The following is a 20,636-nucleotide window of genomic DNA, read 5'->3' as shown; positions in this document are numbered from 1 at the left end:
CATCAACCCGCTGACCATGCCAAAGCCTTCCCGTAAGTAACGACGGGATGGTTATGTAAGGGTATCGTGTCCAAGGACGCCAGGTGACTGGCCGCCTTCCTCAGCCTCTGAATGCCGTTCCAGAAGGGGATCTGGTGCCGCAAAAAGACGACATTCCTGGGTCTGAGAATGTCCTTTCTAAAGCATAAGCAGCAGCACAGTAGCTGAGTGCCTCCCACCCCCCGCAAGCCGGGAGCCTCACAGCCGTGCAAACCCTGATCAGGGCCGAGCTGGCCCGGGTCTCAGAGCCCCGCCCACCGGGAGGCCCAGCTCTGCTGGGGCCTTGCCCACATTTCTTCCCTGGGGGGGTGGTCTTCCCCCCCACCCACTCAGGGCCCAGAGAGTCCCCCACCCACCCTCCAAAAGCAAGACCAGCACACCCTCTAGTGGTGGTGGGCTGCACACACGTGCACACACACATGGATGTACACACGGATACCTTCACGCGTGCACACGTGTGCACATATATCTATATGCACGCGTGTGCAGACACAAACGTGCGCACATGGACGTACACGTGGACACATGCGTGTGTGCACATACGTGTACACGTACCTCTATGCGTGTGTGTGCATACACGCAGATGTACACATGGATACGTGCATCACGCATACTCATATACATATACTTGTGTGTGTGCACATGTGTGCGTGCACAAACATACACGGATGTACACGTGGATACATGCACGTGTGCACTATGTGTACATGTACCTATATGTGTGCGTGCGTGTGCGTATACAAATATGCACACATGGATGTACACATGGATACGTGCACACGTGCACACACAAATACACTTGCACACAACTGTACACATTCACATACCTATATACGTGCATACATATGTCCGCATACAGGTACCAGGCACGCACGTTCACGTACGCACGTACGTGCACATGCATGTGTGTCCCTGTGTCTCTGAGGCCAGTAGCCCAGGTGGTCCCGTGTCGCTTGTAAGTCAATGACGGAGGACACAGGACGGTGTGGAAAAGAGACTTCACATTCCAATCAGACTTTTTTCCTCTCTTCTCTGGCCAGATCTCTCCCTCGGCCTCCAGCCTGTGCCCTCTCGGGTCCTCTGCTCTGGCCCCTTGTGGTGGTGGCCCTGGGAAGCAAGGTGGGGCAGGAGGTTTGGTCGCTCCGTGTCTGCTCCACCGGGCCCCCTTCCTTCCCACCCCGGGGGTCAGACAGTCAAAGCCCCAGTGGCACAGGTCGTGGGGGAAGCCTCACTGAAGGGGACGCTGCCGTGTGCCCTGAGCAAGGCCAGCACAGGGGCGGGGACGTGCCGGCTGTCTCACAGTCCAGGGCTCCATGATGCACCAAGGGAAGAGTGCAGCCAGCAACCCGGGAGCGGGGTGGGTGTGGTCCTGCACACCCGCATCCTTCAGGCATCACGTCACTTGCCCACTCGTGCGCCGGGCGCTGTCTTGCCAGGCCCCACTTACTCGTTCACTGCTCCCCCCGATGGCGCCCACAGGGTGCTCGCCACGGAGCCCGAGCGCCAGGCCAGCCGTGGGGGGCGATGTGACAGTCAGTGTGCACCAGCTTGGGCACGTGTGGCCACATGGAAGGACTGGCAGAGGGACGCCGACCCAGCCGGGTGGCCGGGTTGCCCCGTGATGAGGGACACCGGCGTGCAGGAAGGCCCGAGGTGTCCCCTGCCCATCACGGGTGGATTCCGCCGAGATTCTGTGCGGCTTGGAAGTCGGTCCTGCGCGGGCGGGGGGGAGGAGAAAGTCAGATTAAACCAGAGAACCTTCCAAAGCGAGGCTGCGGGAAACCGGGTTTTGCGCCCGCATCCTGGTGGGGCAAGGAGCACGCGGGGCGGGGTGCAGAGGGACCGAGGCTCAGGCATGTGGGGATTCAGGATCGGTTTGGCGGCCTTCCCCCGGTACGGGCACCGCCTCCAGCACCAGAGTCCTAGTCCTCGCCAAGGCAGAGCTGTGACCTGACACAGGTGGCCCCTCTGATGGACGGGAAGGAAGGGCGTCTTCCTTCTGCCCTGGGGACGCGGCCTCTGCCGCGGGCAGGGCCACGAGGCCAGGCCTGGCGGGTTTCTGCGTGTGCCTTGTCCGCGCCGGTGAAGGTGAACCCTGACCGTGCTGCTGTCGCGGGCAGTCCGTCGAGGATGGCGCCGGCCACGCTCTCCGTGTACCGTCCGTTCAGAAAGAGACCGCTAGGTGTCTTCACCGATGTTGCCGTGTGGGCACCGTTGGCTCCACATGCACTTTGTCCACGACAAAAGCCAGAAGGCAACGACGGGTATCCGGAATCCCCACCGGCACGTCCACCTGCCCCTGGTGCGCTCGGTGGCCCCAGCTGTGGGAAGACGCAGGGCCGCGTGGGCAGGGCCACGTGCTGGGCTGATTTCACTGGGCCTCCTGCCCCTGCTGTTCACGCTGCCTGTCCGAGCTTCCCTCTCCAGTGAGCCCTACACTCCTCGTTCAAGAACCATCTCTGATGCACCTCCGAGGGGAAGCCTCTCCCTCTTTCTAGAGCTCCCTTGTGCCCAGCACAGAGGAGAAGATGTCAGCCACCTCATGGGGTGGTTGTGGTTCTCCTGACATAAATGACAGGTGGTTAGAAGGAGAGAGGGAAGGGGGCAGGATGGATGATGGGGGGATAGATGGATGGGTGGGTGGAGGGATGAATGGGGGTGTGGATGGAGGGATGAGTAGATGGATGGATGGGTGGAGGGCTGGATGGATAGGTGGATGGTGGGACAGGGATGGAGGGATGGGGTGTGTGGAGGCAGGGAGGGAGGGAGGGAGGGATGATGGAGGGATGGGTGGGTGGACGGGTGGGTGGATGGAGGGATGGGTGAGTAGATGGGTGGAGGGCTGGATGGATAGGAGGATAGAGGGACAGGGGGATGGAGGGATGAATGGGTGGAGGGAGGGAGGAAGGGAGGGATGGATGATGGAGAGATGGGTGGGTGGATGGATGGGTAAATGGTAAAAGGAAGAAGGGAAGGAAGTAAAGGTTTATCTTTTGTGAGAAAACTTTCGAACGTGGCACAGCACCAGAGTGAAGCTATTTCTATTATTTTTTTACGTCTCCTTGGTTGCAAGTTCTATCCATTTTCACAAGTGTCAGCTGTTTTAGCCATTTACTCAATTCACTTAACAAACACTGATCGAGGGTCTACTGTGTACCAGGCACTAGGCTGGAGTCCAGGCACACAGCCTCTCACAGATGGGGACTGAGGCCTGGCAGGCCGGCCCCCGTGCCGCCGCGCCTCTCGGCCCCTCCCCTCGTGCCTGTCGCCCTGGAAGGCCTGTTGAGGAGCCCTGATTGTGCCTCCCCACCCCCCATCCAACGGATCGGTCCCCTAGAAGGAGTGACCCAGGTGTGCACAGAGGAGCGGTTTCCTGCTCCTCCAGGGGCTCCTGTCACCACCTGGAGTGACAGCCAGGGGGAGGAAGTGGGGGGAGGATGGGGGCCAGGAGCCAGCACACCCCCCACCCCCACACGCGTCCTGACCCTGGAGTGGGCTGCACCGGGCCCCCAGGCCACGGTCGCATGGGACAGTGGCCTTGACTGGTGGGAGGACAGGGCAGGTTCTAGGTGGGAAACAGTGTGTGGACGCTCCCGAGCCCCCAGAGCCCCCACCCCAGTCCGGGGCCCAGCCAGGTGGACTTCGTGAGCCCAGACACGCTCCTCCCAGCTTGGGGAGGGGCTGCCACGCTGTCACCTCCGGGCAGCACATCCCTCCTCTTCCAGAAGCCTCCCCCGGTTTCCCCCGCCCTGGCTCCCGGAGAAGCTTGTGGTGTCCCTGCCCAGCCTGCCCCGGGGGTACCCGGCTCATGCTGTCTGGTGTCAGAGCCCAGGGCTGACGCACGCCTTCTGTCAAGGGCCAGACAGTGACCGTTGTAGGCTTTTCCGGCCACGTGATCTCTGTCACAGCCACTCAGCTGTTGTCATGCAGAAACAAGCCACAGACAGCGCGCTGAGTGGACGTGGCCCTGTGTCAGTACAACTTTATTTACAGATTAAATAAGCAGTGGTAGGGAGATTTGGCCCGAGGGCCATAGTTTGCTGACCCCTTGTATACGCTTGTTGGATCACGTGATTTCTCTCCAGGCCCCTCAGCGACTCCCAGCTGTCCACAAATATACAGACGCCTTATCAGGCACCAAGGGACCTCAGTGGACAAGCTCACTGTTCCTCAGCATCTCTGTGGTCACCGACGGTCGCTTAGGAACATTTAATGCTCTATGTGTTGGGCGCTGCTGTCGGCTTTGGGGACACGGTGGCGAGGAAGACAGCCGTGGCCTCCCAGAGCTCCGTTTGGTGAGCACAGACAACGAGGAAACGATGGCACAAAACCGTAAACTCAGAACCCTGTTCTGAGCCGCGGATGTGGAGGCCGGTCTGAGGGCGGCTCATGGAGCCCTGGCGTGTCCGTGGGATTGCCCCTCTCTCTGCAAAGCGTCCATCCCTGGTTTCCCGAACCCCACGCAACACGGTGCTCTCGCCCCCCCGTTCTCCCTGCTGCGTCGGCACCGATGATCCGCGCCTCCCGAAGCCGGGAACGCCGAGACGAGAGCAGCCAGGCCGCCCCGGGCCGCGCGGTGGCCCCACAGCAAGCGGAGGAGAGCGTTCTCCCAGCGGCTCAGGAGCCGAGAGCGGCCAGGGCCCCTGCGGGCAGCGTCCCGCCCGGCAGGGGCCGGCCACGGGGAGCGCGCGTGTTGATGGAAAGGACGGGCCGAAACCCAAACTGATGCCTGTTCCCTCCCGCCCCTGTCCCTCCAGAAAGTGCAGCAGTACACAGTCATCGTCCAGGCCACAGACATGGAAGGGAACCTCAACTACGGCCTGTCGAACACGGCCACGGCCATCATCTCGGTGACGGACGTGAACGACAACCCGCCGGAGTTCACCACGAGCACGGTGAGTACGCAGCTCGCGGCCGTCGGGTGCGGCTCGTGCCGCTTCTCCCCTCCCTGAGTGTGATGGAGGGACGGACAGCGGGGCCGCAACGGCCCTGGGCAGCGGGAGGCCGACGCGGAGGGGGCCTCCCCGGGGTCTGCGGCGGGAGACAGACGGGAGGGCCTGCCAAGGCTCTGCCTCCGGGGGTGGGTGCGGGGGGGACGTGTGCTCCAGTCCGGCACCGCGAGGCCCGATGTTGAGCCGCAGCTGACGCTCTGAGAAGTGCCCGGGACAGACTGGGCTGGACACTCTCTCCGGAGTTGACCTGTGGTTTTGGGGCCCGGTCGCTTTGGGAGGCACGCGTGCGGCTGCGTGTGGCCGTGTATGCAACGCGACCTCCTGGGCGGGGAGGGGGCTCCTGCGGGAGCAGAACGTTGCCGTGAGCAGAACGTCGTGGGGGGTGGGGACACGCCGGGCGTTCCTCCCCCTCAGGCAGCGCTGCCCACACCAGGCTGCTCCCGGCCTGGGTGCCCAAGTGCGCTTGGTGGGCATTCATGCGCCTCCGTTCTGAGTCTAGAGCCCACGAGTCACAGAGACCAGCTGCGCTCATGCCGGCACGTCCCAGGGGCAGGGCCCCGGGGTCACAGATTCAACAGCGCTGCCCCGCCAGGAGCCCCTCCCCAGGAAATCCTCACGGCCCACTCAGTGCCCGGCACGTTTGGTGACCCCCTCCTGTGCCACCCAGCCGTCTTCGGGGGGCCGGCCCTGCTCTCTCCCCACTCACTGGTCCACACCCTCCCCGGATGACTGCCCAGGTCCTTGGCGAGCGGCGCTGTGCCCCCACCCCCAACCAGGGCAGGCGCCCGTCCTCAGGTGTGGCGGGTGCAGGGGCCAGGATGGGCGGGAGGGAGGGTCAGGTCAGCAAGGGCCCCCAGAGTGGTGCTGGCTGGCGGCTGCCACCCCAAGGTCTCGGGATGGCCTCTCAGAGCCACCGCCTCTGCTGGGGTCCAGGCTCCCGGAGGGCCGACTGGGTGAGGGGGCCACGGCAAGAACAGTGACAGTAATGGCGACAGCACAAGCCACGCTGGGAGCCTTCCCCTGCCAGGCTCTGGTCCCCCCAACCTTGTGAGGGTCAGGGCCCTCGCCCGACAGTCCCTCAGTGACAGAGGCTCAGAGACACGAAGTCACTTGCCCAGACCCTCACTGCTAGCCCGTAAGTGGGAGCGGCTGGGATTGGAGCCCAGAAGCTGCACCTGCTGTGCAGCGAGGGGGGAGGGGGAGGGGGAGGGGAAGGCGGTGGGGAAACAGAGAGGAGACCCCTCCTCCCCGAGAAGGCGGTCAGCGCCAGGAAGACATCTCACAAGCCAGAGTCTGGGAGACGAGAGCCTCCCTGGGGTCCAAGCATCTTCTCCTCCTGCTTCCCCACGCCCCACGCCCCGAGTGCTCCTGTCCCCAAATCACAGAGTCCCCAGACCCCACAGCCCTGTACCTCCACCCCCCTCCCCAACTTCCCACATCCCGGAACCGGCGGGGTGGCCTTGCCTGTGGGGGCGCAGCGCCATCTAGCGGGCGGACGGTAGCTTGCACGCGGGCGGAGCTGCTGATCCACAGCCCGCCTGGCGAGGAGCGGGCTGGCTTCCGCGGCCACCTGCTCTCCTGGGCCAGTGGGCAATGGCGGGAAAGGCCCTGGGCCAATGTCCCGGGGAGTCTGGACATGGGTGAAGCGGCCCCGAGCGACCCTGGAAGGAGAATAATGCCCAGGCTGCAGGCCCCAGCAGGGCCTGGCACACACCTGGCCGGGCAGACCTGTCTTCTGGACATGCCAGGCCCGCGCTAGCGCCTGTGACCCCAGCACCCTCGGGAGCAGGACGCCTCCCAGAGGTGACCTTGTAGTGAGGGGCGGAGCCAGCACCACGCCAGGCATCTGACATCGACCCTGGCGGTTGCGCCGAGTGGGTGGGCACCTTGGACGCTCAGAACCCGCCTGCCGCCTCAGGGGTCTCAGGTGGTCCCGGGCGGGTACCCAGGCAAGAGGACACTGTTCCCGGGGATACGCTCGTGTCCTGGTGCCAACTGCGAACCCTTGTTGTCTGCTGGGGCGGTGGCACCAGCCCTCGTGACCGCCAGGACCCCCAGGAAACAGCCTCGGGACCTCCACTGTCGCCACGGGGACAGGGCAGAAGGAAACCAAGCCAGCTGTCCCTGTTGGTAGTGAAGGATGTGCTTCTGGGCATGGGCCACCATAGCGACCGGGGAGTCAAGGACTCAGCCCAGCCCTCCTGGTCACCTCCGGCCACCACGGGGTTTGGCAAAAGCTCCCAGAGACCGGAAAGGATGCTCAGAGCCCCCACCTGCCTTGAGATCCCGGTCTGCGCTTGCACCCAGGTGCCCTGGAGAAGGTGTGGCCACCCGGGGAGGGCAGGCGATGGCACAGACCGGTGGCTGCAGCGACAGGCGGAAAGGCAGAGGGCTCCGGCATGGGGCAGACCAGAGCCTGCGCCCACCCTGCTGCCCCCAAACAGCCTGATTCTTTTACGCCCAAGATGGTCGGCCGCTGCCTAATACACCAGGAGCCAAAGTAGACACAGCCCATCGGCTCCAGACAAGCGCTCCCAGAGAGACCTCTTGGTCTCCGGCTTCGAGTCGGATGGAGATCTTGCCGATGCTGTTGAGGTGTGACGGGAATGCGGCATAACGCACGGACCTTCCGGGAAACGTTCCCACCGGCCAGGAGCACAGGCCCGTGCCCGTCCCCAGAGGCGGCCCCCACCCCTGTGTCCATCGCCAGGGTGACCTTTGCTTGTCCTACGACATCACGTGGATGGAGTCACGCGGGTCGCGCAGTTCTGCGGAGCCAGGCTTCTCTCATCCAACAGAACGCCCGTGGAGCCCACGTCTGTGGTGGCACCCGCGCGGTCGGACAATCTCCCACGTTCCTGGGGGTCCCCCGTGGCCAGCTCAGATCTTTGGACCATCTGTGAGCACCCCGTCCGTGGATGCCCTCCTTCGTTTCATCCTTTTCTCTGTTTTTAAGATTGTTCTGAATGACAGTAGTTCACCATAGCTAAACATTCTGTTTCATGGAGGAAAACTGTATCGATTATAAGGGAAAGGGAATGTATGGAAGTAAACAGAGTAAACACAAAGGGGGAGAGAGTACGGAGAAGGAGAGAGAAGGGTTCATGCATCACATCGGGTGCTCACCACATCCAGCCTCCCGGCTGGGGAGGCCCCACGGTGAACGGCCCGGGGGGGGGTCCGATTGAGGGTCCTGGGCAGAGCGTCCTCCCCTCGGCGGAGGCTTCCAGCTAGCTCTTCCCGCCAGGGCGACGGATCCACCGCCCGTGTGTGGTCCCTGGTTGGTCACGAAGTTTGTCTCGGTGCCGTCCCCAGCCGGCTGGGTCTTCTCTGCTTCTCTTACGGCATCACTATCCCAGGAACCTGGGCGGCTGCGCATCCTTCTTCCCTCCCTGATGCAGTCCAGGCGGCCAGCCCGGTCCGGCTCCAGGAGGCGAGGCAGTTAATCCCTCTTGGCGTCAGGAACAGAGGGGCCCGTTCTGATCCCAAGTCCAGATACGGAGCTTGAGCCAAGCGAGCCGCCGTGACTGCGTGTGCGGCTCTACGCACGAGGCCCACAGACGAGTTCTAGGCAGAGTGGAGACCAGGCTGAGCTTCCAATCAGGTAGTTCGCACACACGGTAGCGTAACCGAAAAGCTACCGAGGGAGCCACCGTGACGAAGGCGTCCCCTTCCGCCCCACGCCGCCTCCACCTTGCGCCCCGCTCCGTGCCTGGTGTCCTCCGACTTGTGTTCTTTCACTCACGATGTGTCTCGGAGACCCTCCCGTGTCCGTAGATTCTGAGTGGCCTTGGGATGTTTTCAGTGCTCGTTTGGGAATAACGTCAGGCTCACACAGAGTCGTCGGAGGGGGAAGGAGACACGGAACAGCCACGTGCACTGGCCACCATCGCGTGTCCTCCGTGTCCCCGTGCCACTGCTGTGTCTGCAGATGGCCGCCCGGACCGGGGACGGAGCCGTAGCATCATGGCTGTCACGCCTAGAAGCTTCTGTGTGTTTCCTAAGAGGATTCCCCCCCCACCCCCAACGTGACCACGGTGGTCATGCCTAGAAGCTTCTGTGTTTCCTGAGAGGACGTTCCCCCCCGACGTGGCCTTGGTGGTCACGCCTAGAAGCTTCTGTGTTTCCTGAGAGGTTTTCCCTGACGTGGCCACGGTGGTCATCACATACATGGCCACTGCCCCTTTTTCCACCAGAGACGACTGAGGCCCAGAGGGCTAGTTCCGGGCTGCCCGAGGTCACACAGCGAGACAGTCAAACCCAGAGCGCCTGCTGCCTCGGGCCCCGCCTCTGCCACGTGGCTGTCCTGTCCCCTCCTGAGGCGGAGCACGTTCAGCGGCCACAGCGAGGGCCCCTGGCTGCCCCACACCCGCTCCTGCGGGCAGGCCTGCGGGGGGACCACCTCTGCCCCCCACCGGCCCAGCCCCAGCCCAGCTCTGCCAGCCCAAACCCCGTCTTCCCCTCCACACGCAGCCGCACTGAAACCCCCGCGGGCTCCCCCAAGTGCCAGTCCTGGGAGGGCCGGGGAGGGAGCGAGGGGAGGGAGCGCTGTGTGGGGCACCAGGAGGGGGGACGCACCAGGAGGAGGGCACCCCTTGATCCGCACACACCTCTGAGAAGCGGGCGCCACGGAAGCGCACGGAGACCCTGGAGAGAAGGTGCATCTGACCCCAGACGTGACCCCCGTCCAGGCAAAGGGCAGGTGGGCACAGCCTGGCTCCCTGGGACGTCCTGCCTGCCCCTCCTATGCCCCGGCCGGCCTCGGGCAGGCCCCAGGCCTGGAGTGGGCGCAGGGTCCGAGAGTCAAGGCGGAGTGCTTCAGCGGTACCTCGGATCCTGACGTCCGCCAGGACAGCGCTCAGGGGGCAGCCTCGCTACGGTCAGACCCGAAGGCCGCTGCGGCGGGGGGTGGGGGGGAGACCAGTTTCCAGGCAGGAGTGCGCGCCCCCCCCCACCCATGTGCTAACGTCCTGGTAACTGGGTCACATGGCAATCGTGGGTTAGATTCGGGAGTCAGGGTGGCCCATGGTGTGTCCCTGGAGACGGGTGACAGGCGGGGCCCAGGACACTGGCACAGGGGTGGTGGGCGGGGCCGAGGGCCGGCCGCATCCCCGCACAGCCAGGCTATTTTTATCGAGCTTAATCAAGAACAATCAGCAGAAGCTGAGGAGATGGGGGGGATTTGCATGATCCAGTTCCTACCCTTAAATGTTAATTAAAAGTCATTTTCCCTGTGCGTGTGCTGCCGCGAGGTGCCCCCGCCGCAGGGCTGGCGGGTTGTACGGCCATTGGACACTCAGCACCCCTCGAGGGTGAGCGTGGGGGTCAGCTGGGTGGGGGGCCGGTGGCCCCCAGGACGCACTCAGCCCCGAGGACCTCCTGCTGGCTTCGTCCTCGGGTCCCGGAGTGGAGCCTGGATAGCCGGGGTCCCAGGCCCCTGCCACCAGCTCAGCCACCCTCCCCCTGACTCGCCTGGAGTCAGGAGGCCCCTCACGAGCCCCCCGCCTGGTCCCTCCTAGCCCTGTAACCTGGGCTGATAGCCGGACCTCTCTCAATGTCCCCACTTTACACAAAAGCGTCATCGGTCCCAAGGGATGTCAGGAGCGTCCACTGGTGTCCGTGAAGGTTTACGCCTGGAACCGTGCTGCACTGTGAACGTGCCACGGGTGGCCGCCAGCCCGTCACAGCAGCACGAGCAGGCCCCCGCCTTCACACACTGGAGTCCTGCCCCAGCTCTCACTCTGCAGGCGAGGGACTCACAGCGAAGTCACTAGACCTCTCCCTGTCAGCCCAGTTTCCTCATCTGTTGGCGGGGGAGGGGGGGTGGATAGAAGCCATTAAGATGCATTATTATGGCCGTTTAAAACCTGGCAGCTGATGAGACGCGTTTCCTCTTGTTTCTTTATTTGGGAGAGAGAGCAGGAGAGGGGCAGAGAGAGTGGGAGAGACAGAGAATCCTGAGCAGACTGCACACTCTTGGCACAGAGCCTGACTCGGGGCTCGATCCCATGACCCTGGGATATCGTGACCTGAGCAGAAGTCAGGAGTCAGATGCTCAACCGACTGAGGCCCCCGGAGCCCCCACTGTACGTGGTGACCGCATGGCCTGCTTCCCGTCCCCAGAGAAGCATGGATGAGATTACATGTGAAAACAATTAATGTGGTTAAATTAAGTAATTTAGTTAAATTCAGTGTTAGTGTTAAAAACAAAAGGGCGGGGGCACCTGGGTGGCGCAGTCGGTTAAGCGTCCGACTTCAGCCGGGTCACGATCTCGCGGTCCGGGAGTTCGAGCCCCGCGTCAGGCTCTGGGCTGATGGCTCAGAGCCTGGAGCCTGTTTCCGATTCTGTGTCTCCCTCTCTCTCTGCCCCTCCCCGTTCATGCTCTGTCTCTCTCTGTCCCAAAAATAAACGTTGAAAAAAAAAATTAAAAAAAAAACAAAAAAACAAAAGGGCATGTGATCATGGCAGTTCCACCCCCCCCCCCCGCCGCCCCGTTCTCTGGAGACGGGACAGGAGGACAGCGAGTGTGGAGGCCAGCACTTGGCCCCCAGCGAACTCCGCCCTCCCCAGGGCTGGCTGGGCCCGTACCGCCTGAAAGTGGGCCCGCTCTGGCCCCCCAGGTCCTGTGAATCCCAGGTCTCCTCAGCTTTTCGACTTACGTCCACAAACCCAGGAGAAGGGAGAGATTTGAACTCAGCATGAGTTCCTGAGAATCAGAATTTGGCATCTCAAAACGGGCACGGACTCAACACCCTTAACTGCGCACGGACACTCAGTGCAAAGTTCTGCCATAGTTACTCGGATCTCCTCCGAGCACCGAGAGACGGCAGGCGGGAGCGCCCGTCCCCACCCGACATCACATCCCACCACAAGCCCTTCCTGCCATGCCGGTGTCCGCTTCCCAAAGATGACACGTTCTTCGACCCCCTGGGTCCCCACCCAGCCGGACTGCAGGCAGACATGGGGGTCAGAGGCTGGAGCTGCTAACCGGTCTCCCACACAGCCCAGTCGCTAACCTCAGGCAGGTCCGGGAGGCCCCGTGCCTCTTTCCTCCCCTGTGAGGTGGGGCGCACCCCCTGCGCTATCTGCCTCCTCTGGGGACAGCTCCTCGGGGTGGGGACAGAGGCTCAGGGGGGCATCCTGGCCCCCAGACCTCAGTCCCTCCCCTGTGATGTGCAGGGTGAATAAAGAGCCTTCTGGTTGCTTCTGGATCAGGGCCACTGGTCCTCCAATCTGATTCTGATCTGAACTCAGAGCCCAGCAGAAACCATCATGGTTTTACTGGATACAAAAGTAAATTCTAAACAATAAAACCAATGGAATGTCCAGAGGCGCATCCGTAGTTACATATGCCAGCAGAAGCCAAGGACAAATGGAGGGGCAGTGCTGGTGTGTGCCCGGGGGGGGGGGGCCACGGAGACCCCTCCCCAGGTGCCCCCCCAGCACCACAGCCCCATCCTGGCCAGACGGGGACTCCCGGGGCCGGCTCTCCAGGCTCTGCTAATGACTGTGGCACGTCCCTGAGTTCCAGGTCAGGGAGGGCACCCCTCCTTCCCGGTTAGATGCCCCACCAGTGCAGGGGGTGCGGACTGGAGAGGAGGGGGTGTCCTGCATCCCAAGAGGCGGCTGGGGGAGGGTCAAGTCCTCCGGCCCACGCACGCGTCTTTTAGGACTTTTAGGACCAGCCATGGTTCCAAGTGATCGGAACAGAAACAAAAACACAGCCTCCCGGGTTATGCTGTGGGGTGTGGACAGGCTGGCATTCTCCGTCCTCTCTGAATCCTGCTGGGCTTCACTGTCCCCACCCAAATCCTCCTCTATGCTAATGTGACCTTCCCCCGGGAGCCCTGCGGATTTCTGCCTCGGAGCTGTGTTTGTGCTAGATGAAATCCTCCCCGCCCCCGGGGATGGGGCTACATTTGAATTCTGGATTACCATCTAGGCGAGACACTGTGTTCCAGTGATCTTAAAATTCCTTCTTTCCCAAATATCTGCCTTCGCATCCCATGAGGCATGGGAGAGGCTTTCCCTGTGCCCGAAAACCTGAAAAAATTAAATTAAAAACTCATTATGGCTAGGGGAAGGTTAATAAGAAAATCCTAAGCCAGATTTATCAGCTTAAGGCCCTTCTTTGTGAACCTTTATTAAACTCGCATGAATTAAAATAGACTCTTGGAATAAACTTCACCCAGAGTCTGGGAGGAATCGGGCTCCGGGACACACAGGTCTCGCCCGTGCCGTGAAGCTCTGGGACGGACCCCACACCCCGGAGACAGAGGCAGAGCAGAGCAGACAGAGGTGCCCATCGGGCCAGCTGTGGTGACCCGCGGGGGCACACCCAAAGCCTGGCTCTTAGGTGACACTGCCCGGACCACCCCAGTCATCTAAACAGAGAGGAAAGCTGCCACAGCTGTGAGCGGTCACAAGACCCGAGGGCCCGCCGTGTCGGGCACGGAGGCTCCAGCCGGAGCAGCCCCTCATGTTGCCCACGCTGAACTGGGCGCCATCCCCGTAGGGGCCAGCGCACGGGGCCTCTCCGTCTCGCTTCGGAATCAGCCAGGCAGGCGCATGCGACCGGCAGGTCCTAGGCCACCTGACCAGCTCGTGGCCGTAGAGGAAGCTGCGAAAGCAAGTTTGTAGAAAATAAAGAAAGGGATTCGGAAGGCGCCAGCCAGGCAGCCTAACAGTCTTAACCAAAAAGAAACTTAACCAAAAAGTTACTGACTCTGGCGACTTAACCGAAAAGAAAACTCCTCGGGTCTCAGAGGCCAAAAACCAAGCACTGACTTCAGGCACGGCTGGACCCAGGCCCCACGAGCCGCAGGGAGCCTCCCTCGGGACACGCCTCCTCTGGGCTTGGCACCCTCAGGCTGCCGATGGCGGCCCCACCGCACCCGACGCTTTCAGGCAGGTGTGGGCGCAACACCCAGGCCAGAGACGGCACCAGAACTCGGTGAGCCCCGGTTGGCTGGTGGAGGCCACGTGCCCATTTCTGAATCACCGAGGTGGGGAGCATCGCGGCCTCGAGAGGGGTCCGCGATCTTTTCTGTAAAGGGCGTGAAGCCATCACTTCCAAGTCTGGGAGCTCCAGGTCACAATCAGTGGACTCCGCCACAGGCAACATGTAAATGAAGGGACGTGGCTGTGTGCCGATCAGACTTTATTAACAAGACGGGCTATGGCCTGAACTTGGCCCTGTCGTTTGCCAGGCCTCCATTCCCACGAAGCCCCTCACAAGAGTCCGGGCGCCGAGGCCCCAGGACCACAGATGCTCTGGGTCATCCCTACTCTGAATTCCTAGACGGTCCGGGGAGGGCACACGTTGCTCGCCGGCTCCCCCCCTGCCGCCTGGGAGGTGGGCAGCGGGCGTCCCTGGCCCCAGTCTTCAGTTGAGGAAACCCGCTCAGAGGGGCCGAGGGACCCCCTTAAGCTTCCACGGCTGCTTGAGGCCAAGCCAGGCCTGCGCCCACCTGGACGGGCTCCCTCGGGCAGTGGCCTCGCCCGGTGTGGTAGGTGCTGTTTTCCGCTCCCGGGGAGCTGGGCCCTCCCTCTGCAGCCAGGGAGCTGTGCTCAGGGCCCGGAGCCGGGCCGGGCAGTGTGCCAGGCCCTTCGTGCCTGTTCTCCATCCCCGAGCCTCGCGGGAGGCGGCGTGCCCGTTTTGTGGATGACAAACTCGGTTCTCATTCAGCCCAGGTCGGCAGCCCCCGGGTGGTCACAGCCTCCAAGAGCGCCTCCTGCACTGGGGACACGGTGACATCCGGCAGAGGGCGTGGCCCTGGGTGCGGCAGGGAGGCCCGGGGCGAGCATCTACCAGGGGGAGGTGTGTCTCCGGAGGCTCAAGCGACACCAGGCGGTGGGACCTAGGCCTGCTGGCTCAGTGCGGTTAGCAGACTGGCCCCAGCTGGGGGCCTCGAGTCTCCCTGCCCCCACCGCCCCCCCACGAATGCAGGGGGGGCCACTGTGCCGGCTCCAGGCCTTCCGCTGCTTCCTCTGCCCGGCTCCCACCTCCCTGAGGACCACTGGGGGGCGTCACCCCACACCTGTGCTCCTCCTGAGAGCTCCAGGGACCAGGGCACCCCGCTTGCATACACGCACCCACACACTGCCCGAAGCAGCCCTGTGCCCCCCCCAGGACGACCCGCCTCCTGGCCCCCAGCCCCCCAACCCTCCCTTGCACTCTCCAGACCTCATGGCCAAGCCTCGGCAAAGTGCCCTCTGAATGCCCTGCCCCCGTGGTCCTCTACCTGAGGCCTCTCAGCCCCAGGACCCCGCCCCACCCACAGCGATGGCAGGGCCGCTCCCTCCCCGACAGCAAGTGCCTGGGACCCCAGTCAGGCAGGGCTCCGCCTCCCCCCTCCACGTTGGGTCTCTGGCCACTGGGCTGAATAGCCCTGCTGTCCCTTGCCAGGACCTTGATGCTGTGCACTGTGGCACCCCACAGTCCCACGAGGGTAGGGGCCGGCCCCCTTGCTCCCGGCTGAGTCCCTGGGGCCCTGGGGATGGAGGGAAGAACGCCCACCAGTGCGCCTCCCAGACGCCGGCCCCCGGGGCCGCAGCTTCGGCTGGTGGAGGCAGGCTCAGGAGGACAGCGGCGACCGGGACCTGCTGGAGGAACGGGAGCGGCCACAGGCCGTTAGCTCGGAATGGTCACGGGCGCCAGCACCCCCGAATCCCACGATAGGATCTCGTGCTGCTGCGTGGGACGGCGTCTGAGGGCCTGGTGGGAGAGATCCTTCTTGGATAAATTCACAATTGTTCTTGCTGACAAGGTGATGCTATCAGGGTTTGAAGACTTGCGAGGACCAGGTGACGAGGGCCCTTTGTGCGTGCCTGAGCGGCTGGGCTGTGGTGTTCCCGGCAGGACGTCGATGCCCAAAGTCCAGGAGGCTGACACAGGAGCCTCTCCTGAGCCTGTGAAGTGCAGGTGAAGGTCTGTGCTCTTACCTTGGGTTGAACAGAGCCCTTTGCAGCCCCGGAGGCAGCCGACCTTGCCGGGGCTCCGGTTCCTCCTTCGCTGGGCCTGAGGCCCCAGGTCCCCGGAGCCGCACACCAAGCACACACTGGCTGAGCTGCAGGGTTCTGACCTCCAGGAAGCCAGAAAGAGCAGAGCCACCAGCCCCGACATCACTGACCCACAGAACCACCGATGGCCACCCTCGGCCTTCGGGCTCCTGGTTCTGGGAGGTCAACCCCTGTGTTCAAGGCACTGTGGCCCAGTTTTCTGTTCTTTGCACCCAGAACCCCCTCGCCAATGACCAGCTGAGGCCCGAATCTTCGAGTGCCCGGGGCAGAAACCAGTGCGGCAATCCAGGCCCAGAGCCGGGCTGGAGGGGCCCAGTCTCTCCCAGGATGACCCAAGCTCCCGAGGGAGAGAACGGGAGGCCGGATGCCACACCCACCAGCTGGCGTCTGTCGCCCGGGGGGAGGGGGTCCCCTCAGAGCCAGCCAGCCAGCCCCGCACGGGGGCGCCGTGTGTAGGGGCCTGGCCCTTGGGCTGCCGTCAGCCCCGGACGCAGAGTGTCAAAGAACCCAGATGGTAGCTGCAGAGTCCGAGCCGTGAACGCACTCAGGTGGTGGAGGACGTGTGACCGGCTGCCCGACACCCCCTGCCGGGCGTTTCGAAACGCACTCAGGGGTGGTGAGTTCGTTCTGGAGCACAGGCCAAGGCCCGCCGCTCCCTGGGTGCACAGGAAGACTGTCCTCCGCGTAAAGTGACGCCATGCCTGTCCTGGGGGGCGAAAGGGCGTTTTGGGGCCGCGGCCCCCGGGTGGGCACAGGGCAGCGTGGCCGGGAGGCCTCGTGCGCCGCGGGTGGTGGTGACGGGGAGTCCTGTGAGGCTCGGGCACCACTTCTGCTGAAACTAGGCAGGCACGGAGGGGGCCCGGGAGGACGAGGGCTGGGAGCCAGGCTGCCTGGGGCCACTCCCAAGACTGTCTCTGGATTCCTTCCTCCCCAGCCGGTGACCCGGCCCACGGTGACAGGGGGCTGGTCCTCAGGACTGGCACTCTGCACCCCACTTTGTGGTGCCCCAGGGTCTCTTAACCTCTCTTGCTTCATCTGTAAAATGGGGGTGAGAACAGGGTTACCCTGAGGAGACGGCATGGGCAGCGCCCGGCACGGTGCCGGGACCGGGGGCGGGGGGCGGGGAGCCCGGGCAGGATTCTCCCGGGAAGCCCTGCACGCTGCGAGCACGTGCTGTGGTGTCTCGTGTGCCCAGCTGTCACATGGGCCTCCGGGCACACGGGGAAGGTCTGAAGGGGGTTCAGGAGGGAGGCCGGTGCACACGTGTGTGCAGGTGCCCGTGAGCCTTGGTCTGAAGGTGGTGGGTACGGCTCTGAGCCCCGGGCCAGCCGGGGGCGGGAGCGGGGGGGGGGGGGGGGGGCGGAGGGCTCTCAGCAGCCACCGTGCGCGCCAAATGGGCCCACTTGCGGGCGACAGGGGGTGCATCCCCGGGGCTGGTCGAGAGGCCCCACAGGGTGAGAACACTGTCTCCTTGTGTTCTGCAGTACGCAGGGGAGGTACCCGAAAACCAGGTGGAGGTGGTGGTTGCCAACCTGACCGTGATGGACCGAGACCAGCCCCACTCGCCAAACTGGAACGCCTTCTACCGCATCATCAGCGGGGACCCCTCGGGGCACTTCAGCATCCGCACGGACCCCGTCACCAACGAGGGCATGGTCACCGTGGTCAAGGTGGGTGCCCTCCTCGCTTCCTGCCAGCCGTGGCGAGCTCCGCCCCGGGGCCGCGACCCTGGGACCCACCTGCTGGACCGGAGGCGGGCTCCCAAGGACCTGGTCGTGTGACCTCCAGGGACTGGGCAGCCTGACCTGCCACCCCCCCCCCACCCCCCAGAGACCACTCTCCTGTCCCCTCCCTGAAGGCCACATCCCTGCCTCAGTCCAGGAATGGGTGAACCCCATCCCTGGATCCCAGAGATAAATCCAGCTCAGCCACGAAGGAGTGTTTCCTCGTCCGGCATGGCGGGACTTGTTTGTCTAACGTCTGAAGATTTGTCATGTACCTTTCTGAACAGCTGAGGCCTGTGCCTTCCCTTCCCCGTGCTGTGTTGATCCAGGATTTGGTGTCGTGATTTATAGACAAATGTCAAGAACGGTGTTGGGGATGGGGGTGTGACGACCGGGGGGCAGGGTGAGGGGCTTGGGGGGACTCCTGCGTCCCCAGCGCGGTGCGGGAGACAGGACTGCGCGCTCGTCAGAAGTCACAAGTGAGTCCTACCACGTGTGCACCTAAGACTGAGTTTCACGGCCCTTAACGCCGGGCGCACAGGCGGCCGCACCGTCCCACGGAGCCCGGACCGCGTGTGCAGATGGCATCCGTCACCCACACCACGCTTCTCCGTTTTTCCTTCTTTGCGTTGCTACCCACCCGGGGCTTTCCTCCAGACTCCCAGTTCAAAGTCTTTTTAAGGCAAGATGGGTGTTGGAAAGCACGTTCGGGTTAATTTTGCGTTCTTTGGTAAAGACGGCATCCTTTCAGACGTTGTCTTGCAGAGGAGGGTGGCCAGGAGGGGGCGCGGGCAGTGGGGGGCAGTCAGGGGAGGTGGCCGGCTCTTGGCTTCCTTACCGTGGGCACGGGCCAGTCACCCTCACTGTGCCCCGGACGCACAGGGCTGTCGCTGACACCGCAGTAGATCCTGGACAGAGAAGGGCAGGGCGGCGCCTGGAACAGCGCCTGGAAGGCAGTGAGAGCTCACCTGACAGGAACAGCTGCTGTCATGACACGGACTGGCTGCCTCCCCACCCATCCCCCAGTGTTCAAGGAAGGTCACCTCAATCCCACCAGGGTCCCCAGGTCCCTTGGAGGCATCGGGCCCTGTGTTGGGTACACATCACTGCCCAGCCCGCGGAGTTGACAGTCTGCAGGGGGGGCGTGAGAAGGAGCCACGGAGACATTCTTGCCGCAGGTGTGCCTGCCTTCTGTCACACCACCCGCCTGCTGTCTCCAGCCCCTGTGCCCCCCAGAGTCCTGGGACCTCCTCTGCCTTCGGGGCTGACCAGGTGCCGGGTAGGGGAGGAGAGCACCCCTGGGCCACTGCAGAGATGTGTGTGGCCAGCCTGGCCCTCAGCCCCCTGGCCCGGGCTGGCTGCGTTGTCCCTCGGCCCTGAAGTCTGAGGAAATACACAGTCCCCTCGGGCAGGTCTTGCCCTGCCCCCCACGCCCCCGGCCCCCTCCTCCCCAGCCCCACTGGGCCTGCTATCTCTCAGGCTCTAGCCAAGCTGGGGCACAGCCGCTCTGCTCCCAGGCCCCCAGCCCCGGTGGGCATCTGTCACCATCCCCAGCCTCCTCGAGAGCCCCCGCCCTCTCCCCACACGTCCCCCTCCTGTCCCTCCTCCAACCACGAAACCACAATCTCTTCCAAGGAGAAAACCACAGGCGCAGACCAATCACAGGCCCTTTCTCCTGCCTCACCTGGACCTCAGCTTTTGAATCAGAAAATCCAAGAATTGGCCTCTTCTGTCCCCCCCCTCGGCAGCAGTAAGGCTCCCAGAGGCCGAAGCGGGGTCGCAGGGGGGCAGGGGACCAGGGATCGGGGGAACAGGGCGTGTGGCCCCCACAAGCCCCTCCTTCCACCAGCCCCGCAGCCCCGCAGGTGACAGCTCCCGCCCAGAAGCGAATCCCCCCTCAGCAGGGTGCCCCCAGCCCCTCGCCTCTCAGCGAAGGGTCTTGGCCACGTCCGGGGAGGCAGCCACGGTGAGACCAGGGAGCACGCACAGCCGCCCTGATGGAAGCTGGAGGGGCAGATTACCTATCGATTTCCCCATTACAAGTGTGTTTTATTTCGCCCTCCTACAGACGGTTACTGGCCGTAACAGTGTTTCTGGAAGGCGTTCTCACTCAGACCGGTGACACTATCTTAATGCATTACACACAGCGTTATTCCGTGTCCCCCGGGGACATGAACCAATAAACAGGGAGAAAGATTACTTCCTGTGGTGGCTCGTTCGCGGACAAAACCATCACACTTAAGTGGCGTCGCCCCGTCCCCAGACGGCTCTCGGGGGGTCCTGGGGGAGGCGCTAGGACACCAGCCGCCGTTTGGCCCCAGGGGGCCCTGGACACAGCGTGGGTGCAGGTGTGTGCTGTGGGCCTGGAGGCGATCGGACATCAGGACGGAGGAAACAAGCCCACACCTGGGAGGGACAGGGGCTCGTGGCCTCTGGCCTGAAGTCCCCCAGTATGGTTCGGGCCAGCATGCCTCACCACACTGGCCGCCCGCTGGGGCCGGTGAGGGTCCTGCCCTGGTGACATCAAGGCCCTCCCGCAAACACGCACCTCGCAGCACCCAGCATCGCGTGCCAGGTGATGGGCAGCGGTGGGCGACCAGGGAGGCGTCAGACCATCCCCCGCTGCCCCAGGCCGACCCACGCTGGCTCTGTGCTGAGACACAAGGTGAAGCCCCTCCTCAAAGGGCTGTGAGGGGCAGGGGAAGACGGCAGTCGTGACACGGCCTGTGCCACGGAAGGACGTGGCGTCTCGTGGTGGGGATGGGGCGGGGCTCCCGGAGGCCCGCGGGGACCACGCCTGGAGAGGGCGATGGGGGGGACATCAGGCCAGAGCCCCGGTCTCTGCCGTGGGGCCAGCCCCGGGGTCTCTTGAAGCCCCGCGCCCACCCCATAATATTA

General features: G+C 63.7%; 1 protein-coding gene across 2 annotated transcripts in view; it reads left to right on the top strand.

Annotated features, from left to right (window-relative positions):
• CDH4 (cadherin 4) overlaps nt 1-20,636 on the top strand; it is a 540,251-nt gene that overhangs the window by 507,352 nt on the left and 12,263 nt on the right. For both annotated transcript variants that reach the window (XM_047069547.1, XM_047069548.1), the window contains 2 exons: nt 4,797-4,934; nt 17,499-17,684. In XM_047069547.1, coding sequence (XP_046925503.1) covers nt 4,797-4,934; nt 17,499-17,684 — 324 coding nt within the window. The remainder of the gene's footprint in view (nt 1-4,796; nt 4,935-17,498; nt 17,685-20,636) is intronic.

The sequence above is a fragment of the Lynx rufus genome, unplaced genomic scaffold, assembly GCF_022079265.1.
Source record: "Lynx rufus isolate CCGP_SWC_20201006 ecotype Redwood Valley unplaced genomic scaffold, mLynRuf1.p SCAF_8, whole genome shotgun sequence".
NCBI lineage: Eukaryota > Metazoa > Chordata > Mammalia > Carnivora > Felidae > Lynx > Lynx rufus.
This window is presented reverse-complemented; position numbering and strand designations above follow the sequence as displayed.